Source organism: Quercus suber, unplaced genomic scaffold, assembly GCF_002906115.3.
Source record: "Quercus suber isolate HL8 unplaced genomic scaffold, Cork oak 2.0 scaffold_75, whole genome shotgun sequence".
Taxonomy (NCBI): domain Eukaryota; kingdom Viridiplantae; phylum Streptophyta; class Magnoliopsida; order Fagales; family Fagaceae; genus Quercus; species Quercus suber.
Genome location: NW_027069540.1, coordinates 1,486,621 through 1,509,997, shown reverse-complemented (window position 1 = coordinate 1,509,997; position 23,377 = coordinate 1,486,621). Strand labels below are relative to the sequence as shown.

Sequence of the window (23,377 nt, the reverse complement as noted above, 5' to 3'; positions counted from 1 at the left end):
ATTCAGATGTTATTTACTATTCGATCAATAAAACTTATTTTTTATACACAATTTTAAATTATAAAAATTTGAAATTTTAACATTTGTTTGATGACATAACAATTGATCTTTTTAAAATTTTACAAACATGAAAAATATAATAAAAACATGCAATCCAACAATTAAAAATTCAAATTTCACAGTCAATATAAAAATATATGATAAATTTGAAGAGAAGCTTTATTTCCATTTTATTACTCAAAGGCTCAAGGCTAGAAAAATGAGATAATTCCATCATGAATACAACATACTTTTAGTTGGACCTGGTGACTCACTCGCCTTTTTCATATAATTATGGGTCTAAGCCTAGCATGGGCAACCGTCCACCTATCTGGTATAGTCAAGTCCATGTTATTAATCACACGGCTGCCTAGCTATCTTGCCTAATTTGTAATTTTTATTATTATTATTTATTTTTGATATTTTGATAAGTACAAAAGAATCACATTATTGCCTCTCAAAAATTTTGCAACATTTACCTATACCGCCAGAATAGAAATAAGATTAGAGGAAATAATAGATACATCCATGAATGCCTCAAGTTACAATTCTAGGAACCAGCGGGCAGCCAACAGTTCAAATGAAGTACTATGGCGCAATGAGGGAGAGGGTTCCTCAAAAACCTCTATGAGAATTGAAGGTCAAGACAGACACAGGCCTTTGATCAAAGTACCTTGGAAAAATGAGGGTACAGAGTGCCTCGTTAATATTTAAGGGCATGGTGCTGCTCAAGTGCCTCATCCGAATGTTAAGCCTGACACACGGCCCTAGCCTTCAATGTTTTTCTTGAGCTTATCCTGCAATTTCATCTTATGAGCAAACAATGCTAGTCCATTTGTGTAACACAAGGGAAGCTTCTCAAATATTACAATGCCTCCTTCAGATGAAAGGTCCTGGCTATGTCCCTAGCATTGTCATACTCATTGAGCTCAACCAGCATCTTCTTCAATCGCCGGGCAAGCCCACTCGTCTCACTCTCAGTAATACCAATCACATGCCTTTTCTCCAGGGTCTTTCCAAGTAGCAGCAAATAATCAACCAGTGCTTGCAACTTGTGGCTGGATATTTAAATTAATAAAAAGAAGAAAAATAAAAGAGTTTAGGAACCTTAGCATAGCCTTCAATGATATTGAACAGTAATATATTACCTATCAAAAAAATTCAAACTTTTTTTTTATAGACGATATTAAAAAAACAAATAACAGCCAATGTATAATTAATTATACACCTGTTCTAGATATTATGGCCAGAAAGGTTCACTTTGTGTTTTTTATAAGATATCTTGTTAATTCACATAATAACCATTTTTGCTTTCAGTAGCACTCTCCCAGGATGTAACTGCAAGTAGGGATGTCAGTGTTTGACACGACCTATGAACACGACACGAACACAACACAGGTTAGGGTTGGACCTTTTTCGGGTCATAAATGGGTCAACCCGAAAATGACATGATAAGAAACGTGTCATAAGCAGGTCAACCCGCAAGTAGCACGTTTGACACGTCAATTTATTTGTTTCAACCCGAAATAATCCATTTAACACAACCCATTTAACTCATATAACAAATAAATATTCATTTAATTTTAGATTTGTCAAATACCATTGATATCCAACTTATATTTTAAACTTAAAAAGAAAATAAGAGAGATATAAACTATGTTATATTTTTTATACTTATCATTTGGCGAGTTCTTTGGATATTATATTATTGTTGAAGTATGTTATTTTGAATTTGGGCTAAGTTTATGCACTTATTTTGGGATGTAAAGTACTTATTTCTAGATGGATGCTATATTTTTGTTGAACTATGTTATTTTGAATTTGGGTTGAAGTGTATGCACTTCTTTTTCTTTTTTTCTTTTTTTTGATAAGTAGTGTATGCACTTCTCTTAAGATGTAAAGAACTTATTTCAAGATGGATGATACTACATTATGGACTTAATATTTATTAAGTACTTTGATGTTATTTGGAACTTTTGGACAATGTGTTTATGCATTTGATGTTAATATTAACTTCCAAATTGTATGTTAGGTATTTTGATGTTATGAATTTGTATTAAATTTCTTGTTTATTAAATTTATAACAATATTAATCCGGTGCTTTTTCAAAACGGGTTAAATGGATTGAATTTGTGTCAACCCAACCTGTTTAATATTAAGCAGGTTGAAATGAGTCGTGTCACATTTATGTCAACCCAACATGACCCGTTTATTAAGTGTATAAAGTGGGTCGTGTAAACCCGCTTCATTAACAGGTCATGTTAGGATTAAAGGGTTATGACACGAATATTAAATGGATTAGGTTTGGATTGAGCCATTTAGCCAAATACCCCTATATCGACACGACACGCTAACCCAAATTGACACCCCTAACTGCAAGAGGCTACCTCAATAGAGGATTGGAATGGAAGGCATAATTGATTGGACAACCAAAAAAAACCAAAGCTGATCCAATCATGGTTTTTAGGCTTGACAGGCAGATCATGCAACAAGCCTTTTATTTTGTTACTTAATACTTTGTTACTCAACTAAGATGACATTATCAAAAGACAACTGAAAAGTAATTGAACCACAAATCAGGCCGGAAGGCCCGAGATTGTCTATTGGAGTCGTTGGAGGTCGAAGACCTTGCTACTTTTTTTTTATATGTAACGTAAAATTTTATTAAAAATTAGAGCCAACCCAAGTACACTGGGAATGTACCATAGGGGTAAAAATCAAGAACCAAAATTACAAAGATCATGTAAAATAGGAAGGGAAAAACAAAAAACAAATGGCAGAACCAAACTCAATTGGAGGGGAATTTGAAAGAAATAAGACTTAATGTCAAGCATAGACCGTTCACATCCCTTGAAACTTCTAGCTTTCCATTCTCGCCAAATACACCACATCAAGCATACAAATAGCTACTATTGCAATGTCGACTGAACTTACCCTGCCAAGACTCGAACAACTCGATAACCCTATGTGGCATAACCCAATGAATTCCAAACAAGCAAAACACCAAAGACCACAGCTCATATGCCATAGGGCAATGAAGACCTTGCTACTTGGTGGATCAAATTGTATGGGTTGAGGTCTCAGCAATCTCTGGGCGGCAGCAACTATATGATGGAGCAGAGACCGCAACACAGGGTCATTGATTTTTTTTTTTTAATTTTGTTTAGGTGTTGGCAGTGGAAGGATTTAGGTTGTTTGAGCTATGTAACACTAACAGCTGGACTTTGCTAATGACACAATATGGACCCTGAATGTCTTGTTGGAAACACCATAAAGTACCAGTTGAGCTAAAAGGCTCTAGGCAAATTATAAAAATAACATCGACTTTAGAAAATTAAATAAAATACTCATAACCATATAAACTAATAAGACCATAAATAAAATCCAATTGACCAGTCATAAAAATATAATTGACTTCAAAATTAAATAAAACTAAATCAACAAAAAAATTTCTTTGTGCTCCTTGCATAAAAAGTAATATGTGGAGATCACTCCCAAGGGTAATTTAAAGGCAAGATGAGAATAATTGTATGTACCTGCGTTCACCTGAGACATTTGGACCTGCCCATACATTAGATAGAGATGCAATGATCCTTTCAGTTCTTGTGATTGCATCATGAACATTTGTTGTAATGCTTCGTACATGAGGTAGAACTTTTCCAAACAAAAGCTCGTCAAGAACAAGCTTCTCCAGAACAGGCAAAGCAAGAATTTCCTTCCACAAGCAGATATTTCTCATCAAACGAACAGACCTTCCAAATCGATATGCTGCTACTCGTGCAGCATTTGGCACAGCCTTCAATACAAGTGGGCTCCATGTTGGGACCTAAGAATTGCAAGTGATGGTAGATTCAATATCAAGAGCATTAGAAGTGAACATATCATGGTTTCTTGAATTTACAATCAAAATTAGAAAAGAAAAAACCATATTAATAAACAGTTTGATAGTTGATAAATTATACCGTTAGATTAGCAACAGCATCAGCTAGACGAGTGCGAACAGCAACTAATAAATCTGAAAGAGCCTCACTGGAAGCTGGAACATAATTTGTAACCAAGTTTGTGGCATTAACTGCATTCTTCGTCTCTTGTGTACTGAGCATGTCCCAGCAGTGGGCAATTTCATGATGCAAAATTGGGAGTGCTACCTTTTCCACCAGTTCAGGGACAAGGTTAGCATCAGCATCATCGGATCCAAAATCACTTCCATCATTTGGCACACCATAATTGAATAACAATGAATGCCTGAAGAAGCAAAGAAACACCGAACATAAACAACAGACTGAAGAAAACAAGTACTCATATAATACACATGTGTGTGTGGTGTTAATTGAACGGGAAAAGCTACAAGTGGCTTAAGCCTCAAGCAGGCGAATCCTTCTGAACAGAGGACAAAAAAAAAAAAGGGGTACTTTTAAACTAGCACTGGAGCTGTCGGTCAAATACCATTTCATATCAAAAAAATCTACATCCTCATGGAGTGGGTCCCACTTCAACAGCTCCAGTCTCACGTATGGAGAAAAGATTTCAGGAACACTTAATGCCATGTAAGCATCATGGTAGCTTGCTGAATAATCTCTCTTCCACTTTTCAAATTTTTCTTTAACCACTGAAAGTTGAGAATATTCCTCAGCAGCATCACTGAAAATTTCGTCAGCAATCTGGATCAATGACTTTTGGCGATGCTCAAATAATTGAAGTTCACTGTCACTCTCATCAGAGCTTAACTCGCCTTCTATTCTTTGATTTGAACTGTCCAATTCCATCGATGAAATTCTCTTAGAATCAAACCTAGCTTTCCGGCGGTCAGCCCTCTTTGTCATGTCCATATGCTTCTTCCGGTTCATATCTCTACCAAACTCATCTAACTTTACCGATTGATTTGTTTGCTCTCTTACAGCAGCAGATGCTGCCTGTGCTGCACTAGTGGCTGCTGCAACCATTTCAGCACTACTACCTTTTTTACTGAAAACAGATGTTGCTGCATTCACAGCTACTTCTACCTCCATTTCATCATCATTTTCAGCAGCCCGCCTTTCCAAATTAGCTGAAGCACGTTCTTCGTGAATTTTCTGCATCTGCTCTTCAAGTTCCTCAATGTAGGGAGCTTTATACTGAAAGTAAAGCGTAACAGCACACTCATAAACACAGATAAAAAGGCAGGACCTTGCTCATAGACTTTTAAAATTTTAAAAGTAAAAAAGAGATGGAGAGGATGAGGGTGAGAGAGAATGATGATGATATAACAAGAGAACCCATATCACAGTTCTACTAATACCTCTGAAGCACACTGGTTAGAAAGATAAAATGCAAAGACAGTGAGCATGCATGAAGCCTTTAACCAAAGTGTTAATTGATAGGTAATAAATTTTTTTTTATTGAGAAGGAAAAAGGGTGCAACACAAGGACTTCCTAGGAGGTCACCCATCCTAGAACTAATATATATATATATATATACCAAATCAAGCACACAAAATCATGGAGGCAACACTTAGAATAAGAATTATCATGTAAAACAGTCTATAGTTTACATGGGTTTAATCTCCTACCTGGTTCTCAGACAACCTGGAGGACGAATCCCAGAGCTTTTTACCCTACCATCATAAGTGGTCAGGAATGATACTTCTTTTCTTTTTTAATATGTGAAGAATGAGAATTCTTTTGACCTTTCAGGGAAGCTAAATATGATTTGCTTGCAAGTGTAATATTCCTCAGTGTTGTGTTTCTTTGTATGGGAAAGTGGAAAGGGACTAACCTGAAAGGGCTGCTATGACGAAACCTGTAAGGCAATTCATGACAGATTCAGAGGACCTAGTCCCTGGATTATCCACTCATATTAAGACCAAAACAATGCAGGCAAACTTGTAAAGGAATTGGGGAAATTAAAATTGAATATGAACATGGTACAGGATGCCAGGCCGTCAAGAGCCAAAAGGCCCAAAACATACACATTTGAATATAAATGAAAAGAAGATCTTGGAACAAATTTATCCAGTGTGAAGTAGAAGATGGTTTGATTAGAAGTGGATGGGATTTATTCTCAAAATTTATGCAATATGTCATAGAAGATGGTTTGATTTTGGCATGATCAATGGGGTGGAGACATGCCATTGAAATTTTTTTTTTTTTTTTTTGATAAGTAAAGGAAATTTTATTGTATACAGGAAGTATACAGCCGGGACCAATATAATCACATACATAAATTACAAGCATCCATCAAAACATAGACTGAATAAATAGAATGACTTCCTGTGATAGACATCCAGTCCGTTAGAGTTTTAAAGAAGAAGATTTTTAAATCAGCTATAGTCCTTTCAAAATCTTCAAAACATTAGTTGTTTCTCTCCAGCCAAATGCTCCACATCAAACAATGAGGGACAAAAATCCAAATAACACCGTTACGATGAAGACCAAAATTTCCTTGCCAACAAGCAAGGAGCTCAACTACAGTCTTTGGCATCGCCAGTGGATACCAAACAAGGTGAACACCATAGACCACAACTCATAAACAATAGGACAATGTAGTAAAAGATGGTCTACCGATTTTCCATTACTTTCACACATAACACCAATCAAGAATCAACACCTTCTTACATAAATTATCAATAGTCAAGATCGTTCCTAAAGCTGCAATCCAAACAAAAAATGCAACTCTGGAATGAACCTTTTGCCTCCAAATACTTCTCCAAGGGAAGGATTGAGTACATACACCGAACAAAGCCTAATAGTAATTGCTTACCTCAAAACCCTTGCTCTTAGCAGGTGTCCAACACATCTTATCCTCACCAATACCTCTCAATGAGACTCCATATATAACATTCCAAAAAACAGACAGAATTTGATTCCCTATCATGAATTTCTCACAAAAATTCTAAGTCCCAAAAAAGAATCCCGTTAGAAAACTGCATGAGATCAACCACATAAGCCTCCTTATCATTACTAATTCTAAATAAATCTAGAAAACACATACTCAAAGGATTATCCCCACACCAGACATCATGCCAAAATTTCACTCCAGTTCCATCTCCAATCTGAAACTAAATGCAGCGAGAAAAAGTAAACCAACCACTACTAATAGTTTTCCATAAACTCACCCCATAGGAGCCTAGAACAGAATTAGAGCACCAATCTCCCTCCTCGGCTCCATATTTAGCCCTTATAACCCTTCTCCATAGCACTTCTCTCTCATATGCAAATCTCCACAACCATTTTCCCAATAGTGCTTCATTAAAGTATCTCAAGTTTCAAATTGCTAGACCCCCAAACTAGATAGAAGAGCATTGCTTGGACCAATGCACCAAGTGATGTTTAGAATCATCTCCTAGACCACCCCAAAGAAAATTTCGTTGAAGTTGTTCTATACAATATGCTATATCTACTGGAATTGGAAAAAGGGAAATGAGATAAGTAGGTAAATTAGATAAAGTACTTTTTATGAAAGTAAGTCTCCCCCCTTTGGATAGATACAATCTTTTCCATCCTGCTAACCTCCTTTCCACCTTCTCAATGATGGGATTCCAAACTGCTCTATGTTTCCATTTTGCACCCAATGGAAGGCCTAAATATTTCATAGGAAGTGAGCCTTGCATACAATCCAATGCATCTAATAACATCTCAAAATTTGGAACCACTCCCACAGGAACTAGTTCAAACTTATCCAAATTAATTTTCAATCCCGATACAATCTCAAACCATAACAAATCAAGCGCAAAAACAGCATCTAGTCGATATTAGCATCACACATAACCAACGTATCATTTGCAACAAGAAGATGAGATACCTGTAAGTTATCACCTATGGAGGTTCCCACACTAAATCCAGATAATCGACCTTCCGTCACCGCCTTATCCATCATTTTGCTAACTGCCTCCATAACAACAAAAAATAATAATGAAGACAGAGGATCACCTTGTCGTAAGCCTCTATAATTCTCAAAGAAACCACATGGAGCTCCATTAATCAAAATTGAGAATTTAACCATGGATATACAATAAAAAATCCATTTTCTCCATTTTTTTGGGAACCCAAGCTGCTCAAGCATGTACATTAGGAAACCCCAGTTCACATGATCATAAGCCTTCTCCACATCCAACTTGCATAACACCCCTAGAATTCCTAATCTTAGCCTACTGTCCAAACATTCATTTGCAATGAGACATGAGTCTAGAATTTGCCTATTCTTAACAAAAGCATTTTAAGACTCCGAAATAACATCCCCGATCACCTCTTTCAACCTATTAACCAATACTTTAGCAATAATTTTGTAAACCCCCCTATCAGACTAATAGGCCAAAAATCTTTCACCTCTTTTTTTTGATAAGTAATAAGTATATTGATATAAAAAAGGAACATCCCAGTACATAGGGAGTGAACAAGGGAAAGGAAATCAAATACAAAAATTGCAAGAGTCTAGGAAATCAATAAAAGAAGGGAATGATTGTTGTTGCAAAGCAAACAACCAATCCCTTAAAATTCTAAAAAAGAGAAGCTTGAGGTTCAGAATAGATCTCTCAATATCTTCAAAACATCTACTATTTCTCTCCTTCCAAAGACACCACATTAAGCAATGAGGAATGATGGACCAAATGTAACCATTTTACCTCTACTGCATCTAACTTTTTAGGAATCAAGGAGATAAAGGTTGCATTTAAACTTTTCTCAAACTGACCTCTCTCAAAAAAAACTTGAAAAATCTCCATGAGATCTGATTTGATAACATCCCAGCAAGCTTGGAAAAAAAGCCATAAGGAAACCATCCGGGCCAAGAGCTTTATCCCCCTCAAAGTCTTTAACTACACCAAAAACTTCTACATCATCAAAAAGCCTCACCAACCAGCTAGCCTTGTCATCAAAGATTTTAGGAAAATTCAGCACATCCGGATGTGGGCGATAGACTTTATGTTCCGTTAATAAATTTTTATAAAACTGAATAATGCAATCCTCTATACTTTTTTGATCAGAAGTCAAGACCCCATCAACCTTGAGATTAGTAATTGCATTGTTTCTTCTATGTACGTTGGCCATTTAATGAAAGTACTTTGTGTTGCTGTCCCCTTCCTTCAAGTAGAGCATTCTTGATTTTTGCCTCCAACTAATCCCTTCCAAAAGGCTGATTTTTTTAAATTCTGTTTGAAGCCTTGCCTTCTTTAACTTCTCCTATTCTGATAGAACTACCACTTCCTCTTTTGCATCCAAAGCATTCAAATCACTCCACATTTGTATTTTTTTTTTACAGCCACGTTTCGAATTCCAATTCGTTCCACTTCTTCAAGTTTGCCTTTAGGGCTTTTAATATCATGGCCATTCTGTAGCTAGGTGTACCTTGGAATTGAAAAGAATCCTACCAATCTTTCACCTTCCCCACAAAACCTTCCCCTGGAGCCACATATTCTCATAACAAAAAGGTCTCCGTCCCTTCTGAATTGCACCACCCTCAAGGATAATTGGAAAGTGATCAGATAAGACTCTAGCCAACCTCCTCTGTGACATATTGAGTTAATGCTCTTCCCAATCAAGAGAAAAAATGAATCGATCTATCTAGGATCCAGAGATGGAATTGGACCACGTATACCTACCACCTGCCATAGGGATATCAAACAAACCATGCACAGAAATGAAATCTGAGAAGTCATGCATTGCTTGAGTAAAATTAACAGCCCCTAATTGCTACATTGGGAAACGAACAACATTGAAATCCCCTAATACACACCAAGGCACGTTCCGCCAACTATGAAGACCTGACAATTCCTCCCACAACAATACGCTCCCTATCCACACTAGGACCATAAACACCCATGAATGCCCATTCAAAATTATCACCCACATTCTTGAATTTGCAAGAAACTGAGTAGTGCCCCACAGCTTCTTCTAACTTCTCCACTACCCTACTATCCCACATAACCAAAATCCCTCCTGAGGGGATTAAATAACCCTCAGAAGATGGAGGCTTGTAAGAATCTCCTTAAGGAGAGGCAGTGTGATATAGTATGTCTCATGGAAACTAAACTTCCTTCATTAAATTTTGTTGTTGTGCAAAGCTTATGGGGTAGTCCCTTCATTGATTGGGCTGTCCTAGATGCAGTTCAAACATCCAAGAGGGTTCTGCTACTTTGGGATAAGCGGGTGGTTGAGAAAATTGATGTTTTTGTTGGTCAGATTTCTGTTAGTGTACTTAGGAGAGTATTGGATGGTTTTGAATGGGTTTGCACCGGTATATATGGTCCCAATGCAGACCAACATGGGCTGTTTTGTGGGAGGAGTTATCCAGGGTGCGTGTTCGGTGGACCACGGCTTGGTTATTATTTGGAGATTACAACATCATTAGATATCCATGTGAGAGGCTTGGTTGTGAGTCTTTCAGCCCAGCCATGTTTGCTTTTTCGGATTTTGTAGAGAATAATTACCTAGTGGATTTACCATTAGATGGGGATTCTTTCACCTAGTTTAGGGATTCTGAGCCGCAGTCTATGTCCCATATTAACAGGACTTTAGTATTTGTGGATTGGGTGGATCATTTTGGAAATGTGTATCAAATGGTGCTTCCTCGTGTTATTTCTGATCATTGTCCGCTTTTGGTGGAAGCTGGTGGTGTTGGTAGGGGGCGCTATGCTTTTAAGTTTGAGAATATGTGGCTAAAAGTTGAAGGTTTTGTTGAGAGAGTTCAACAATGGTGGAATGGGTATTGTTTTATGGGCTTTCCAAGTTTTGTTTTGGCTCAGAAATTAAAGGCTCTTAAAGAAGACCTAAAGAAGTGGAATAAGGAAGAATTTGGAGATTTGGCGAAGAGTTTGATGTTTGAATGATTGGGTTTGGATGCTAAGGATGAACTACTGGGCCTTTCGCGCCGAACACAAGTTAAAGGTGATATTGAAGTTTTAGCTACTATGGAAGAGACTTTCTGGAGACAGTCTTAAGAGCTAGTCACTTTAGGAGCATAGAGGTAGGTGGGAATCTGTTGTACGTTCTCAAGTGGTCAAGTGGTTCAGTTCTATCAGGATCTCTATATAGAGACAGATGTGTGGCATCCAACTATGGATGGGTTGGATTTTGCTTGTATTAGGGAGGATGAAAGGTTGTCCCTTGAGAAGGAGTTCTCGAAAGAAGAAGTTACCCAGGTTTTGACAGAGATGGAGGGGGATAAAGCCCCTGGTCCGGATGGATTCACCATGGCATTTTTTCACAAATGTTGAAGTGTGGTGGAGGTTGATGTTATGGTTGCATTTAAGTACTTTCACGAGTACTCTGTGTTTGAATGGTCTCTAAATGCCTCTTTTCTCTCTTTAATTCCCAAGAAAAATAATGCTATAAATATTAAGGAATTTCGGCCTATCAATTTGGTGGGTAGTGTGTACTGTGTACAAGCTGATGTCTAAGGTGTTGACGAATAGATTGAGGGTGGCGTTAGACAGTTTGATCTCTGAGTCTCGAAATTCCTTTGTTTGTAGGAGACAAATTTTAGACTCAGTGCTTATTGCAAATGAGTGCCTAGATAGTAAGTTGAAGTGTCATTCACCGGATGTTATTTGTAAGTTCGACCAATGTAGTTAAAGGTGTTCCAGGCACTCACCTAGGCGCCCAAGTGAGGCGAGGCGCTAGAAAATTGCCTCAAAGGCATTGAGGCGAGGCGCCTTTAGTGAGCCGCTTGCCCAAATGTATTTTGTTAGGCAAGAGGCGAAAGCCTCAATAAATTTTGGCATTTTAAAGCCACTAATGGCATGTTTTGTAAATTTAAAGAGGTGCAAGGTTGGCTTTAAACTTGTTATCCTTAATGGGGATGAGTTGTCACCCATTAGTTCAAATAAATTAATATAAAAAAAAAATTAAAAAAAAAGCATAACACAAAAGATCCAAAAAGAATTTTCGAGAACAACTCTTCTTCGATAACTTTCAGAGCAAAGCATTGGTCTTTCTTCTTCTTCTTCTTCTTCTAGGGTTTGGAAGAGAGGTACCACTGAGAGTGGGCCAGTGGTTGCCAGCAGTCAACCAACATCAGGTAATTTTTTCCTATTCTTTTAGTTTTTTTTTTTTTACACTTCTTTTTTCCTGAGTTCTCTTTCACTGCCTCGGTGCCTCCAACAACTCTTTCCTCTCTATTTCTTCTCTACTTTTTTTTTCCCCTTTACTCTTCTCTCTAGGACTCTGTCTCTAGCAACTCTCTCCTCTCTATTTTTTCTCTGTTTTTTTTTCCCCCCTTACCCTTCTCTCTTGGATTCTAACTGTCTCCAGCAACTCTCTCCTCTCTGTTTTTTCTCTGCTTTTTTTTCCCCTCTACCCTTCTCTCTTGGACTTCGACTATCTCCAACAACTCTTCCTTTTCTGTTTTTTCTCCGCTTTTTTTTTTTTTCCTTTACCCTTCTCTCTTTGACTCTAACTATCTCACAGCAAATTTCCACTATCTTTTTCTCTATTTTCTTTTCCTATATTTTTCCCTTTTCTCGAACTCATTACTTCACTCAATTTTTAGAGCTTAAACCATAGTAAATGATACATAGCTAGTTATTCTTTAATACCTATTAAATGTATTGTATTGGATTTCATTTTTTTATATGTAGAATGGCTTCAGATAATGGGAAGAGAAAAGATCTAGGATAGAAATATAATTATTTAGATATAGTAAAGACAAAAATTCAATGACTTGCCTCTTTTGTAATAAAGTCACAAAGGGAGGGATACATAGAGCAAAGCAGCATCAAGTGGGGAATTTTAAAAGCACTACAAAGTGTTTAAAATGTCCTAATCACATTAGAGAAGAGCTTGCGCATTATATGGCAGAGAAGGAGAACTATGACAAGATGACTGATTTTGATGATATAGATAATATGATTGAAATTGAGGATGTAGATGATGATGAGGTAGAGGAAGTAGAAGTTGTCCAAAAAGGAAAAAAATCATGCTCTAGTAAGAGAGGGGTTGGTAGTAGCACCCAAGTGAAACCTGTGAAATTAATGTCAAAGTCTAAAAAATTGAAAGGTTCCATCGATTTTTTTGTGACATTAAAGCCAGAAAAAGTGGTTGAGGTTAGGAAACATGATAAGATGAAGCAAACTAACATCAATGATAAATTTGAGAAAAGAGCATAAGCTTACCAGTATATTGGCCGGCTATTTTATCTAGCCGGTATACCATTCAGTGTTGCTCACTTAGATCCCTTTAAATGGGCTATTGAAGCTATTGGCCAGTACGGTCCAAATATGAAGCCTCCTAGTTACCATGAGTTAAGAATTCCAATTCTCAAAAAGGAGGTGGCTTACACAAATGAGTTATTGAGTGATCACAAGGAATCTTGTAGGAAATATGGTTGTTCTATCATGTCTAATCGGTGGACTAAAAGAACCAATAGGACCTTGATGAACTTTTTGGTGCATTGCCCATCTGGAACCATGTTTGTGAAGTCAATTGATGCATCATCTTTTATGAAAACTGGGGAAAAAACTTTCGAATTACTTGATACATTTGTAGATCAGATTAAGGAGGCTAATGTAGCCTAAGTAGTATCAAATAATGGATCTAATTATGTGTTGGCTAAGAAGTTGGAAGTAAAAAGGCCAAATTTCTATTGGACTCCATGTGCTACACATTGCATTGACCTTATATTGGAGGACACTGGGAAAATTCCTAGAATTGCAAAAACTTTGGAAAGAGTCATTCAATTGATTTGATATATCTACAACCATGGGGGTGTCTTAAATATGATGAGAGAATACACAAACCAAAGAGAGCTAGTTAGGGCTGGGAAAACTAGGTTTAGCACTTCATATCTTACATTAAAATCCATTTATAAGTAAAAGCATAACTTAAGGGCCATGTTTACTTCTAAAGAGTGGGTTCATAGTAAATGGGCAAAGGAAGCAAAGGTTAAACAAGTAGCAGAAACGATTTTGATGCCTTCTTTTTGGAATACTATAGTTTACATTCTTAAAATTATGGGCCCTCTTGTTCGAGTTCTTCGCCTTGTTGAATGAGAGGAAACCGGCTACGGGTTACATATATGAGGCAATGGATAGGGTCAAAGAAGCTATTATAAAAGCTTTTAATGAGAATGAAGAAAGGTATTCAAATATTTTTAAAATCATTGATGAGAGATAGGATTGTCAACTACATCTGCCTTTGCATGTAACGGGTCATTTCCTGAATCCAGAGTATTTCTATTTCGATCTTAAGATAGAGAAAAAGGAAGAAATTATAGCATGATTGTATGCTTGTATAGAGAAACTAGTTCCTAGAAATGAAATTCAGGACAAGATCATGTTTGAGCTATCCATGTATAAGAAAGCTAAAGAACTCTTTGGCATTCCATTGGTAGAAAGATCAAGAAAGACAAGGACTCCAAGTAAGAAAGCATTTCTATCTAACTTAAAATGACTAGAACAATGGCACTTTTTAAAAATAAAAAATCTGACTTCTATGATATATCACATATCATTACTCATACTTATTTTTGTAACATAGCTAAATGGTGGAGTTTGTATGGCAGCTCAACTCTGAATTTGCAACAGTTAGCTATAAATATCTTGAGCTTGACTTTTAGTGCATGTGGTTGTGAGCATAATTGGAGTGTGTTTGAGCAAGGGAGTTTTAAGGATAATAAGTAGATTTTATCCTTTGATGAACTACTTTATTTCATAGAAAGTTCCAAAGGTTTAATTATTCACTAATAGTCTAATACTTAGTTTTCATAAATGCTTGCAGATTCACATTCACACAAAAAGAAGGAATAGACTTGCACAAAAATAACTAAATGATCTGGTCTTTGTGAAGTATAATCAAAAGATCAAGGCATGATATGATAAGCATGATGTTATTGATCCCATCTCCTTAGATGATATAGATGAAAGTAATGAACGGTTGTTAGGGGAAATGGGTCTGAACCATCTATGAATATTGAAGATGAGTTGGTTTTTGATAATGATGATGATGGTTTGACATGGGGTGTAGTGGCAAGAGCTACTGGTGTTGGAGAACCAAGGAAGAATACTAGATTCCAAACAAAACCAAGGGAAAGCTCAAAGGCCTCAACATCACAACCAAATATTGAAGAGGAAGATGTTGATTCTGATGAGACCGAGGAAGAGAATGTTGATGGTCATAAATCTGGTTCAAGTAGCTTTGAAAGTAATGGAAACTTGAGTGAAGAGTCTGATGATGACCTTTAGATTAAAACTAACAACCACATTCAAGCTATTAGCCTATTAGAATGTTCAATCTTCAAATGCTTTTGCTTTATAATGGATAGTCATGAAGTTCAATGTTTTGTTTAGGAGTTTTCTTCTTTCTAATATGAAGTTATGAACAATATTTTGATTTAATATTCAGATTTAGTTGATATTTGGATGGAGGCTAATTTTTTAATGGTGATTTATGGTTTAATATTCAAACTTAGTTGATATTTGATTATTATTTAGACTTAGTGGATATTTGGATGGAGACTAATTTTTTAGTTGGGATTCAAACCCAAAAACTGGTTTTATAGACTAGCTCCTATCCATTAGGAATAGAGTCAGATTTGTTTATATAATATTCTTATACATTAAATATATTAGATTGGAACCCTATATGTAAAATAACTATATTTAGAATTTGGCGTCTTGCTTCACTCGGGCTAGCACCTTTTTGGCGCCTCATCGCCTCAAGCGATCCAAGGCCTTGGCACCTTAAGGGCGCCTTTGACTACCTTGAGTTGGACATAGAAAAAGCATATGATCATGTGAATTGGAATGCCTTATTCTATTTGTTGAATAGGATGGGTTTCGGGGTGAAGTGGAAGGGGTGAATTAAGGCTTGCATTACTACTGTTTGTTTCTCTGTTCTTGTGAATGGCCCCGACAGGTTATTTTTTGGAAGTTCTCGTGGTTTTAGACAGGGTGATCCGTTGTCCCCTCTTCTATTCCTTTTGATTATGGAAGTATTAAGTCGGATTCTGAAGAGAACTAAGGAGAGTGATCTTCGTGGTTTTCATGTGGGACCAGTTAACTCCACTGGGATATGCATATCACATTTATTGTTTGCAGATGATACCATTTTGTTCTATGATGCTTCCAGAGAACAGTTGTTGTCCATTAGGCTAGCTTTGTCTTGTTTTCAAGCTTTTACTGGTTTGAAAGTAAATGTAAGGAAGAGTGAGATTGTCCCGGTTGGGGAGGTTAGTATAGCTGCTTTGGCTAATACACTCCGGTGCAGGGTGGGTAGGCTGCCTATGAAATATTTGGGAATGTCGTTGGGTGCTCCGTTTAAGACAGCATTCATTTGGAATCCTATTTTTGAGAAGATAGAGAAGAAACTTTCATGCTGGAATCGTCTTTATTTGTCTAAGGGTGGTAGACTTACTCTATTGAAGAGTAACCTTTCTAGTCTTCCTAAGTATTACCTATCCTTATTTACCATCCCTATAGCTATGGCTAATAGGTTGGAACGTGTTTCAAATATTCTTTGGTGGCTTGGGAGAAGGTGCATTCACCTTTAGAGATGGGTTGGTTTGGAGATTAGGAAGTTAGTGCATTTCAATCAAGCCCTATTAGGAAAATGGTTATGGAGGTTTGCATAATAAGGGACCCATCTCTGGCGGAGGATTGTTGCCACTAAATATGGAAAGGGTCAAGGGGGGTGGAATACTAAAGTATGCAAAAGAGCCCACAAATGTGGTCTATAGCATAATATTAATGAAGGTTGGGAGAGATTCTCCAAATATTTGGCCCTACTAGTGGGTAATGGCTCTCGCATTCTTTTTTGGCATGAAAGGTGGGTTGGGGATATCTCACTTAGAATGCTCTATCCTCAGTTATATGCGTGTTCAAATGACAAGGAAACTTGCATTTCTAATGTTTTGTATTATCAGGAGGGTGGAAATAATAGAATTTGGAATTTGAGATTTTTATAAGGCCTTTCATGAGAAGGAATTAGAAGTTGCCTTCTCTTTCCTTGATTTCATTCAATCTCGAATTCCTAGGGGTGTTGGGTGTGATAGTTCCCGTTGGTGTCTTAACAGGAATGGTAAGTTTGATATTTGGTCCAATTACAATAAGATCTGGGGTGCTTCTATCCCTAGCTTCTCATGGAAGGATATTTGGAAAGTTAAAGGTACCTAAAAGAGTGGCTTTCTTCATGTGGATAGCAGATCATGGTCGGATCATATTATGATCCTAACATCCCACATGAATTAAGTATAAGCTTAACCATATGTTTAAAAGCTCTTGGGCACCCTTTCCTTGCAAGCCGGTTTTGTAACATTCGATATCAGAGCCAACCACCACCTCAATTAATCGGGTGAAGCTCATAAAGTATAAGATAAAAAAAGTTGCGACTTTGTGGTTGGATCTTGAAAGGGGTGACCTAGACGCTAGATTAAAATAATTGATAGGTGAGTGGAGCCACTAAAAGAGAATGGGCTACCATCAAATCCATGTCGCTAAAGTAAGTCGTCGTGGACGTCGACTGCAAAACATGGTGGTCTGTTATGATCCTAGTGTTCCTCATGAATTAAGTATAAGTTTAACTACGTGTTTATAAGCTTTTGAACACCCTCCCCTTGCAAGCCGGTTTTCAAGGGTGAGCTCTACACATAAGTTTGTAATAGATCCTTACCTTGGATAATTTGAGGCTCCGGGGTCCCTCTTTAGAGAATTGGTGTTGTATGTGCTGCTATAACGAGAAATTTGCGGATCATCTTCTCCTCCATTGTCCTGTAGTTCACTCGTTGTGAGTGCATATGCTTCAAGTATTCGGGATCCAATGGGTCATGCCAGGTTTTGTGGAAAGTTTGGTGTTTTGTTGGAGTTATTGGCTGGGGAAATTTAATTCGGACATATGGAATATAGTTCCTAGCTATTTAATGTGGATTGTTTAGATGGAAAGAAATCAGCGCTCTTTCGAGACTAAAGAGAAATCGCTTGTTCAATTACAAGCTCTGTGCCAAAAAACTCTTTTTGATTGGTCTAGGTGCTGGGGTTCTTCGAATTGTTCTTCCATCATTGAGTTTCTTTCTTCTCTTAGAATTGTCGCACTTTGGGGTCGCACTTTGGCAAATCGGTGTTGTATGTGTTGTAGTGATGGGGAGTCCGTAGACCATCTCCTTCTTCATTGTCCTGTTACACATACCCTATGTACCTTTATGCTTCAAGCTTTTGATATTCATTGGGTTATGCCAGGATCGGTGGTGGGATTGTTGTCTTGTTGGCATTAGTGGCTTGGGAAGCACAACTCAAATATTTGGAATTTGATATCAGGGTGCTTAATGTGGGTTGTTTGGTTGGAACAGAATCGTCACTCCTTTGAGAACTTGGAGAAGACGTTGGACGAGTTAAAGGTTTTAAGTCAGCGTAGTCGTCTTTTTGAGTGGTCTTGTTGTTGGGGTTTTACTGAGTCTTCATCTCTTCCAAAGTTTTTGTTTTCCCGTAGATTAACTATTTGATTTCCCTCTCCTTCGTTTGGCTGTTTGTTTCTTCTGTTTCTTATTGCTCATCATCATGAACAACTTGTATTATTCTTCTTTTTCTTATTAATAATAGTTCTTTGATTATCTATCAAAAAAAAAAAAAAGATTTGTCCCATAAGTTGCTTTTTCTATCTTTGTTGTTATATGCCAAAGAACTCTTTTTAATTGGTCTAGGTGTTGGGGGTTCTTCAAATTGTTCTTCCATCATTGAGTTTCTTTCTTCTCTTCGAATTGTCCCATAAGTTGCTTTTTCTATCTTTGTTGTTGCTTGTTGCTTTTGCTTGTGTTCACCGTCATGAACACCTTGCATTTGCTTTATTCGTTTTTACTCCTTCATTAATAATATTCTTATTACTTATCAAAAAAATGTTTACTAATTATATTTGAAAAATAAAAATAAAAAATTTGTTATCCTGTACAAGGCAAAGAAGAGAAGTTGAGCACACAAGTATTCTGGACAGAATTTGATAAATTCATACCTGCAAAAAGTCACATATAACTGAAACAAATTGGCGAAGCTTTTGCATAAAAATGAATTTATCATTGGCAATAGACAGGGACTTTCCAAAAGCAGTAATATTCGCATATGAGGCAGACAAATCTTCATCAGTCTTTGTCAATGAAGACATGGTTCTGCCATGAGATTCCTTATTAAAGAAACAAACAAAAAGAAAGTAAGTTTAAAGTATGGAGATATATGCATAGACTAAAAGCATAGAACATTGTTAATATATATGTCATTTCAACACTTCGTTTCATACCCATGGACAATTTTGTAAAAAACAAAAAAAGGAAAAATGTACATATGTATGGTCCAAGGTTAACCATCTTCCATTATGCAACAAACAAGTTACTTCAAATAAAAAATGAAGACACCATTCAAGCAATATTTGAAGGCCAAGACAAGAGCTTTGTAGCTCAATTGACACATCCTGATGTATCCAACAAACACATCCAATGTTCAAAACCACCATCTCCCAACTATTGAGGTCTTCACCTCTATCTAAGTGAACCTAGATAAAGACAAGTCTGTTCAAATACTTGGTTTTCTTTTTCTTTCAAAGTCTCATTATATAGTGCGTGCTATTAGCATGCATCAATATAACCTAACCCATGGCACCAACCACCAACAAAAACTCTCCAGCCATCTCTGAACATAATAGAGATTAGTACAGCAGTTGCCTAGTTATTTATGACCTAATGACAGTCACAAATGAACGGCTACAATTTGGTTTTGTAAGTTACACATGCATCTAATGGGTCTTAAACCCACAACCATACTCTCCACCCCATTCTTAGTTACCTCAAAGTTCATTCACTTTTTGTCTAACGGTTGGCACCAAGAGCCTTGCAGCTCAATTGATTGGCAGCTTTAGGTATTTCAATGAAACATCTAGGGCTCAACCCCCCACCCCCCACAATCGAATTATTAAAAATAAAATAAAAACAAACAAACAAACTTTTTTGTCTAATGAGATGAAGATTTTTATTTCCAATAGCATTTCCATTTTCAATTCACCTACACAGCTAGAGCTTCCAATGCCCCTCTTCAACCTATAATGGGTTATAAAACTGCCACAGCACCTTTTTGCTGTTTCTAACTGCCAGAAACTTCAAAATGGCAACTAATTCAACAATGCATAACTAATGTATATGCATGATGATTACAGAAATTTCTGAAAATTATTAGGCGTTGATTGTAAAGAATTAGATTTATGGAGTTATTGCTGTCACTTCAATATGTGATTATCAACAGGCTGAGATGAAAAGAATACTTCTTAAATGTTAAAGAAATTCTACTGTGTTAATTTGCTTCTTCTTTTTCAAACGGAAATATGTATTTTGCATCTAACCAGTTCTTTCTTCTTAAGGTTATACTATTAAACTTATATATTCTACAATTTTTTTCTTCTCAAAGGCACTCATATGTGAAAAACTCATAATGAGAAACCGATTTATCAGACAACAACAATAAGCCACTCATGACCAATTATTATCAAACTTACTAGCTCTGATGTTTTAGCATACAGCACAAACTTAATATAAGAACATAATATATCACTACATATTTAAACAATTCTCAGGTTCAATTTGGCAATGAGACAAGTATTCCATACCTTGAGCCTCTTTACATTCTCCTGCAAAGCTTTTTTAGCAACCTCAGCTTGCTTCGGTATCGACATCATGGCATCCAAACCTTGTGAGGCTCCAACTACCCCACCTATACTTGGCACTCCTGACACACTCGTCACCGCAGGATAAACAAACTTCTGCTGCTGCTGCTGCTGCGCACTGTGAACAACAGGAACAACACTAGTGGCAGTCACAACAGCCACTCTACCCGTCCCATCATCCATTCTCTTCCCTAAACCCTTCCGAAACTGCTCTTCCTCCCATATCTTCTCTTCCTCATCCTCATCCACTCCCTCATCCTCACCGCTATCCTTCTTCCCAAAATTCACATCAATTCCCCTCTCGTCCACATCTTCAAACACGCCCTTCTTCATTGTAACCGTCTCAGTCTTCTCCCCAAACATTGCAATTCGGCCACGAAACTCTGGCTCCTCATCACTCAGCCCTTCAGCCTCACCATGATTGCTGCCTCCATCCAATGAGATATAATCAGGCGCAGCAGCACGAGATTGCCGTAACCGCTCCCTCTTGGCACGAATAGCATTGATAGTAGCTTGATCAGGAAACAATGACAAGTCCCTCGTAGGTTTTCCAATCCCTAACGAAGCCAATTTCGCCTCAGTATCCTCAGCATTACGCCTATCTTCTTCTTCGTCGTCCAATTCTTGTTCAGAGGAGGGTTTGACGAGGCCTTTGAGGACTACGATGGGCTCAGAGGCCGCCACAGCCGGACGAGAAGGCGCAAGTGTTCGAGTGTTTTTCTGGAGTTCTAAGAGGGTTTCTTTGGTGTAAGTGCCGGCTTGGGGTTGAACATTGGAGGAGGTGGTTGTGGCGGTCGCCGATTGGCGGTCTCTGAGAGAAGTGATTTTATGTTTGGTTGTTGGGCGGGAAGAGGAGTTACTAGTGGTTTTCTTGGAGGTGGAGGAGGGTGTTTCAGCGGCGGAGGCGTCTTCGTCATCTGCGAAGCTGAGGAGTTTTTTTGGTTTAGGTTTGGCGGAACGGGCAGTCGTTGTGGTGGTGGTGGAGGAGGAGGAGAGATTGGCGTCGTCGTTTTGGTTGTCGTCGTTATCGTTTCCGCGGCGGCGGAAGTTCTTGGCTCTGTTACTGCTGCTCATGGTGGTGAAGATTCACTGAAAAAAAAAAAAAAAAAGGTTCGAGTTAATAGTTCTTGAATTCGAAGTCCGAACTGAGTATAAGAGCAAAACCCTAGGAGAGAGAAATGGAGTCAAAACCCTAAATTTAAGACTGGAGATAGATAATCCCTAAAAACCCCTGATTTGCCAGAATGTATATTCTATTATATACATACAGACAGACAGTATATCTGCATATAGACTGTAGAGTGACCAGAACGGAACGGAACGGAGTGAGTGTCGGAATTTTTTTTTTTTTTTTAATTCACAGAAAAGAAGAATGATGATACAGATGGCAAAATTTGCTGAATAGTAACTTTTTAGGAAAAAAAATTTTAAAACTGAAAAACTTGAGTTCGGTAAAATATAGGAAACTTTTGGCACGGTGTAATAGATTCTGGAATAATAAGATAGTTATTAATGTGTAATATCAATTTAGTTTTTTTTTTTTTTTTTTTTTTTAGAAAGAAAAAATGGAGGTCTTTGTGGTCATATTACACCCCTGGACAGGGAGCCAGTGGCCTCGGTTAGGGAGTCCGTAGTCGGTACCCGTTTTTACCCTCTGTGTGGGAGTCACCTCACATTTTGTGAGTACACCTCACTACTAAGTTTACCCACCAACGAAAGCCTGCAGGCAGCAGGACTCGAACCTAGGTGTGTTGCACGAAGCGTCCGAGCCTTACCCACTCAGCCAAGCCCTCGTTGGCAATTCAGTCATTTAACTACATCTTTATTACACAGATTAGTTATTATAATATAATAACTATTCTTTAAATTGAAGTTATTCCTCTTTAAAATAGATGTAATAACTATTCCTTAATGAATATAATAAATTTTAAAATTAATATATTTTTAAAAATATAAAGTTTCCTTATATATCATCTTTTACAAGCTTTTTTTATATGTAATAACCAAACTTATAAATAATAATAACTACCTATTACAATGTTTTCTACTTCCAGTAATATTATCCTTAATGTAATGGCTAAGGTGACTAAGTATTAGACTATGTGGGGACGCGGTGCGCTAAGGTGGACAGAAGTTACAAGAAGTATTAGACTTCATTTGGGGACGTGCTGGGACTTGGGAGTGGAGCAAGCTTCATGAATAGAACTTTTTGGAATAGTTGTTTGTTCTTTTTAAGTGGGACTCGTGTTCCATGTGGTTTTTTTTTTTTTTTTTTAATAAATCCATGTTAGATGACTATCAATTAGAGCTCGAGTTTGCTAAACTCGATTTTGGGTTGTAACTCAAGTTTACTAAACAAAAGTTCCAAAAACAATCCACATAACTAAATAATTTCAAATATATACTATTCACCAAAATTTTTCCTAAAAAGTTACTATTTGGAAAAACTTTCCTAATACAAATACAAGCATGTTTTTTCTTCTTTTTTTTCCCTTGTACTAGTCCTAGTCCTAGTCCTAGGGTCCATTTGCTTAGGAAGATGGAAAAGTGAGAGAATAGAAAATAAAGAGATGATAGAAAAATAGGAGGATAGAAAATATTTTAGTTTCCTTCATTTGTGTTTGGTTGAGATGATGGAAAAATGGAGGGATGGAAAACTTTTTTGTTTGGTTGAAAATAAAGTTTGTATAAATTTACCATCATGTCCCTACTAAATAAAACAAAAGGTAACACATTA

General features: G+C 37.1%; 1 protein-coding gene across 2 annotated transcripts; it reads right to left on the bottom strand.

Annotated features, from left to right (window-relative positions):
• Positions 1–521: 521 nt before the first annotated feature.
• Positions 522–22,058, bottom strand: LOC112008927 (transcriptional repressor ILP1). 2 transcript variants are annotated; one of them, XM_024041294.2, is made up of 7 exons: positions 21,832–22,058; positions 20,584–21,729; positions 18,946–19,113; positions 4,486–5,153; positions 4,002–4,284; positions 3,576–3,865; positions 522–1,097 (listed from the first exon to the last, which is right to left on the bottom strand). In XM_024041294.2, exons 2-7 carry the CDS (start codon positions 21,712–21,714, stop codon positions 905–907), a joined length of 2,733 nt encoding a protein of 910 aa, XP_023897062.1. In that variant the 5' UTR covers positions 21,715–21,729; positions 21,832–22,058; the 3' UTR covers positions 522–904. The 2 variants fall into 2 exon arrangements, with proteins under 2 accessions (XP_023897062.1, XP_023897063.1); XM_024041295.2 differs by having other exon boundaries at positions 21,909–22,058.
• Between the last annotated feature and the right edge of the window lie 1,319 nt (positions 22,059–23,377).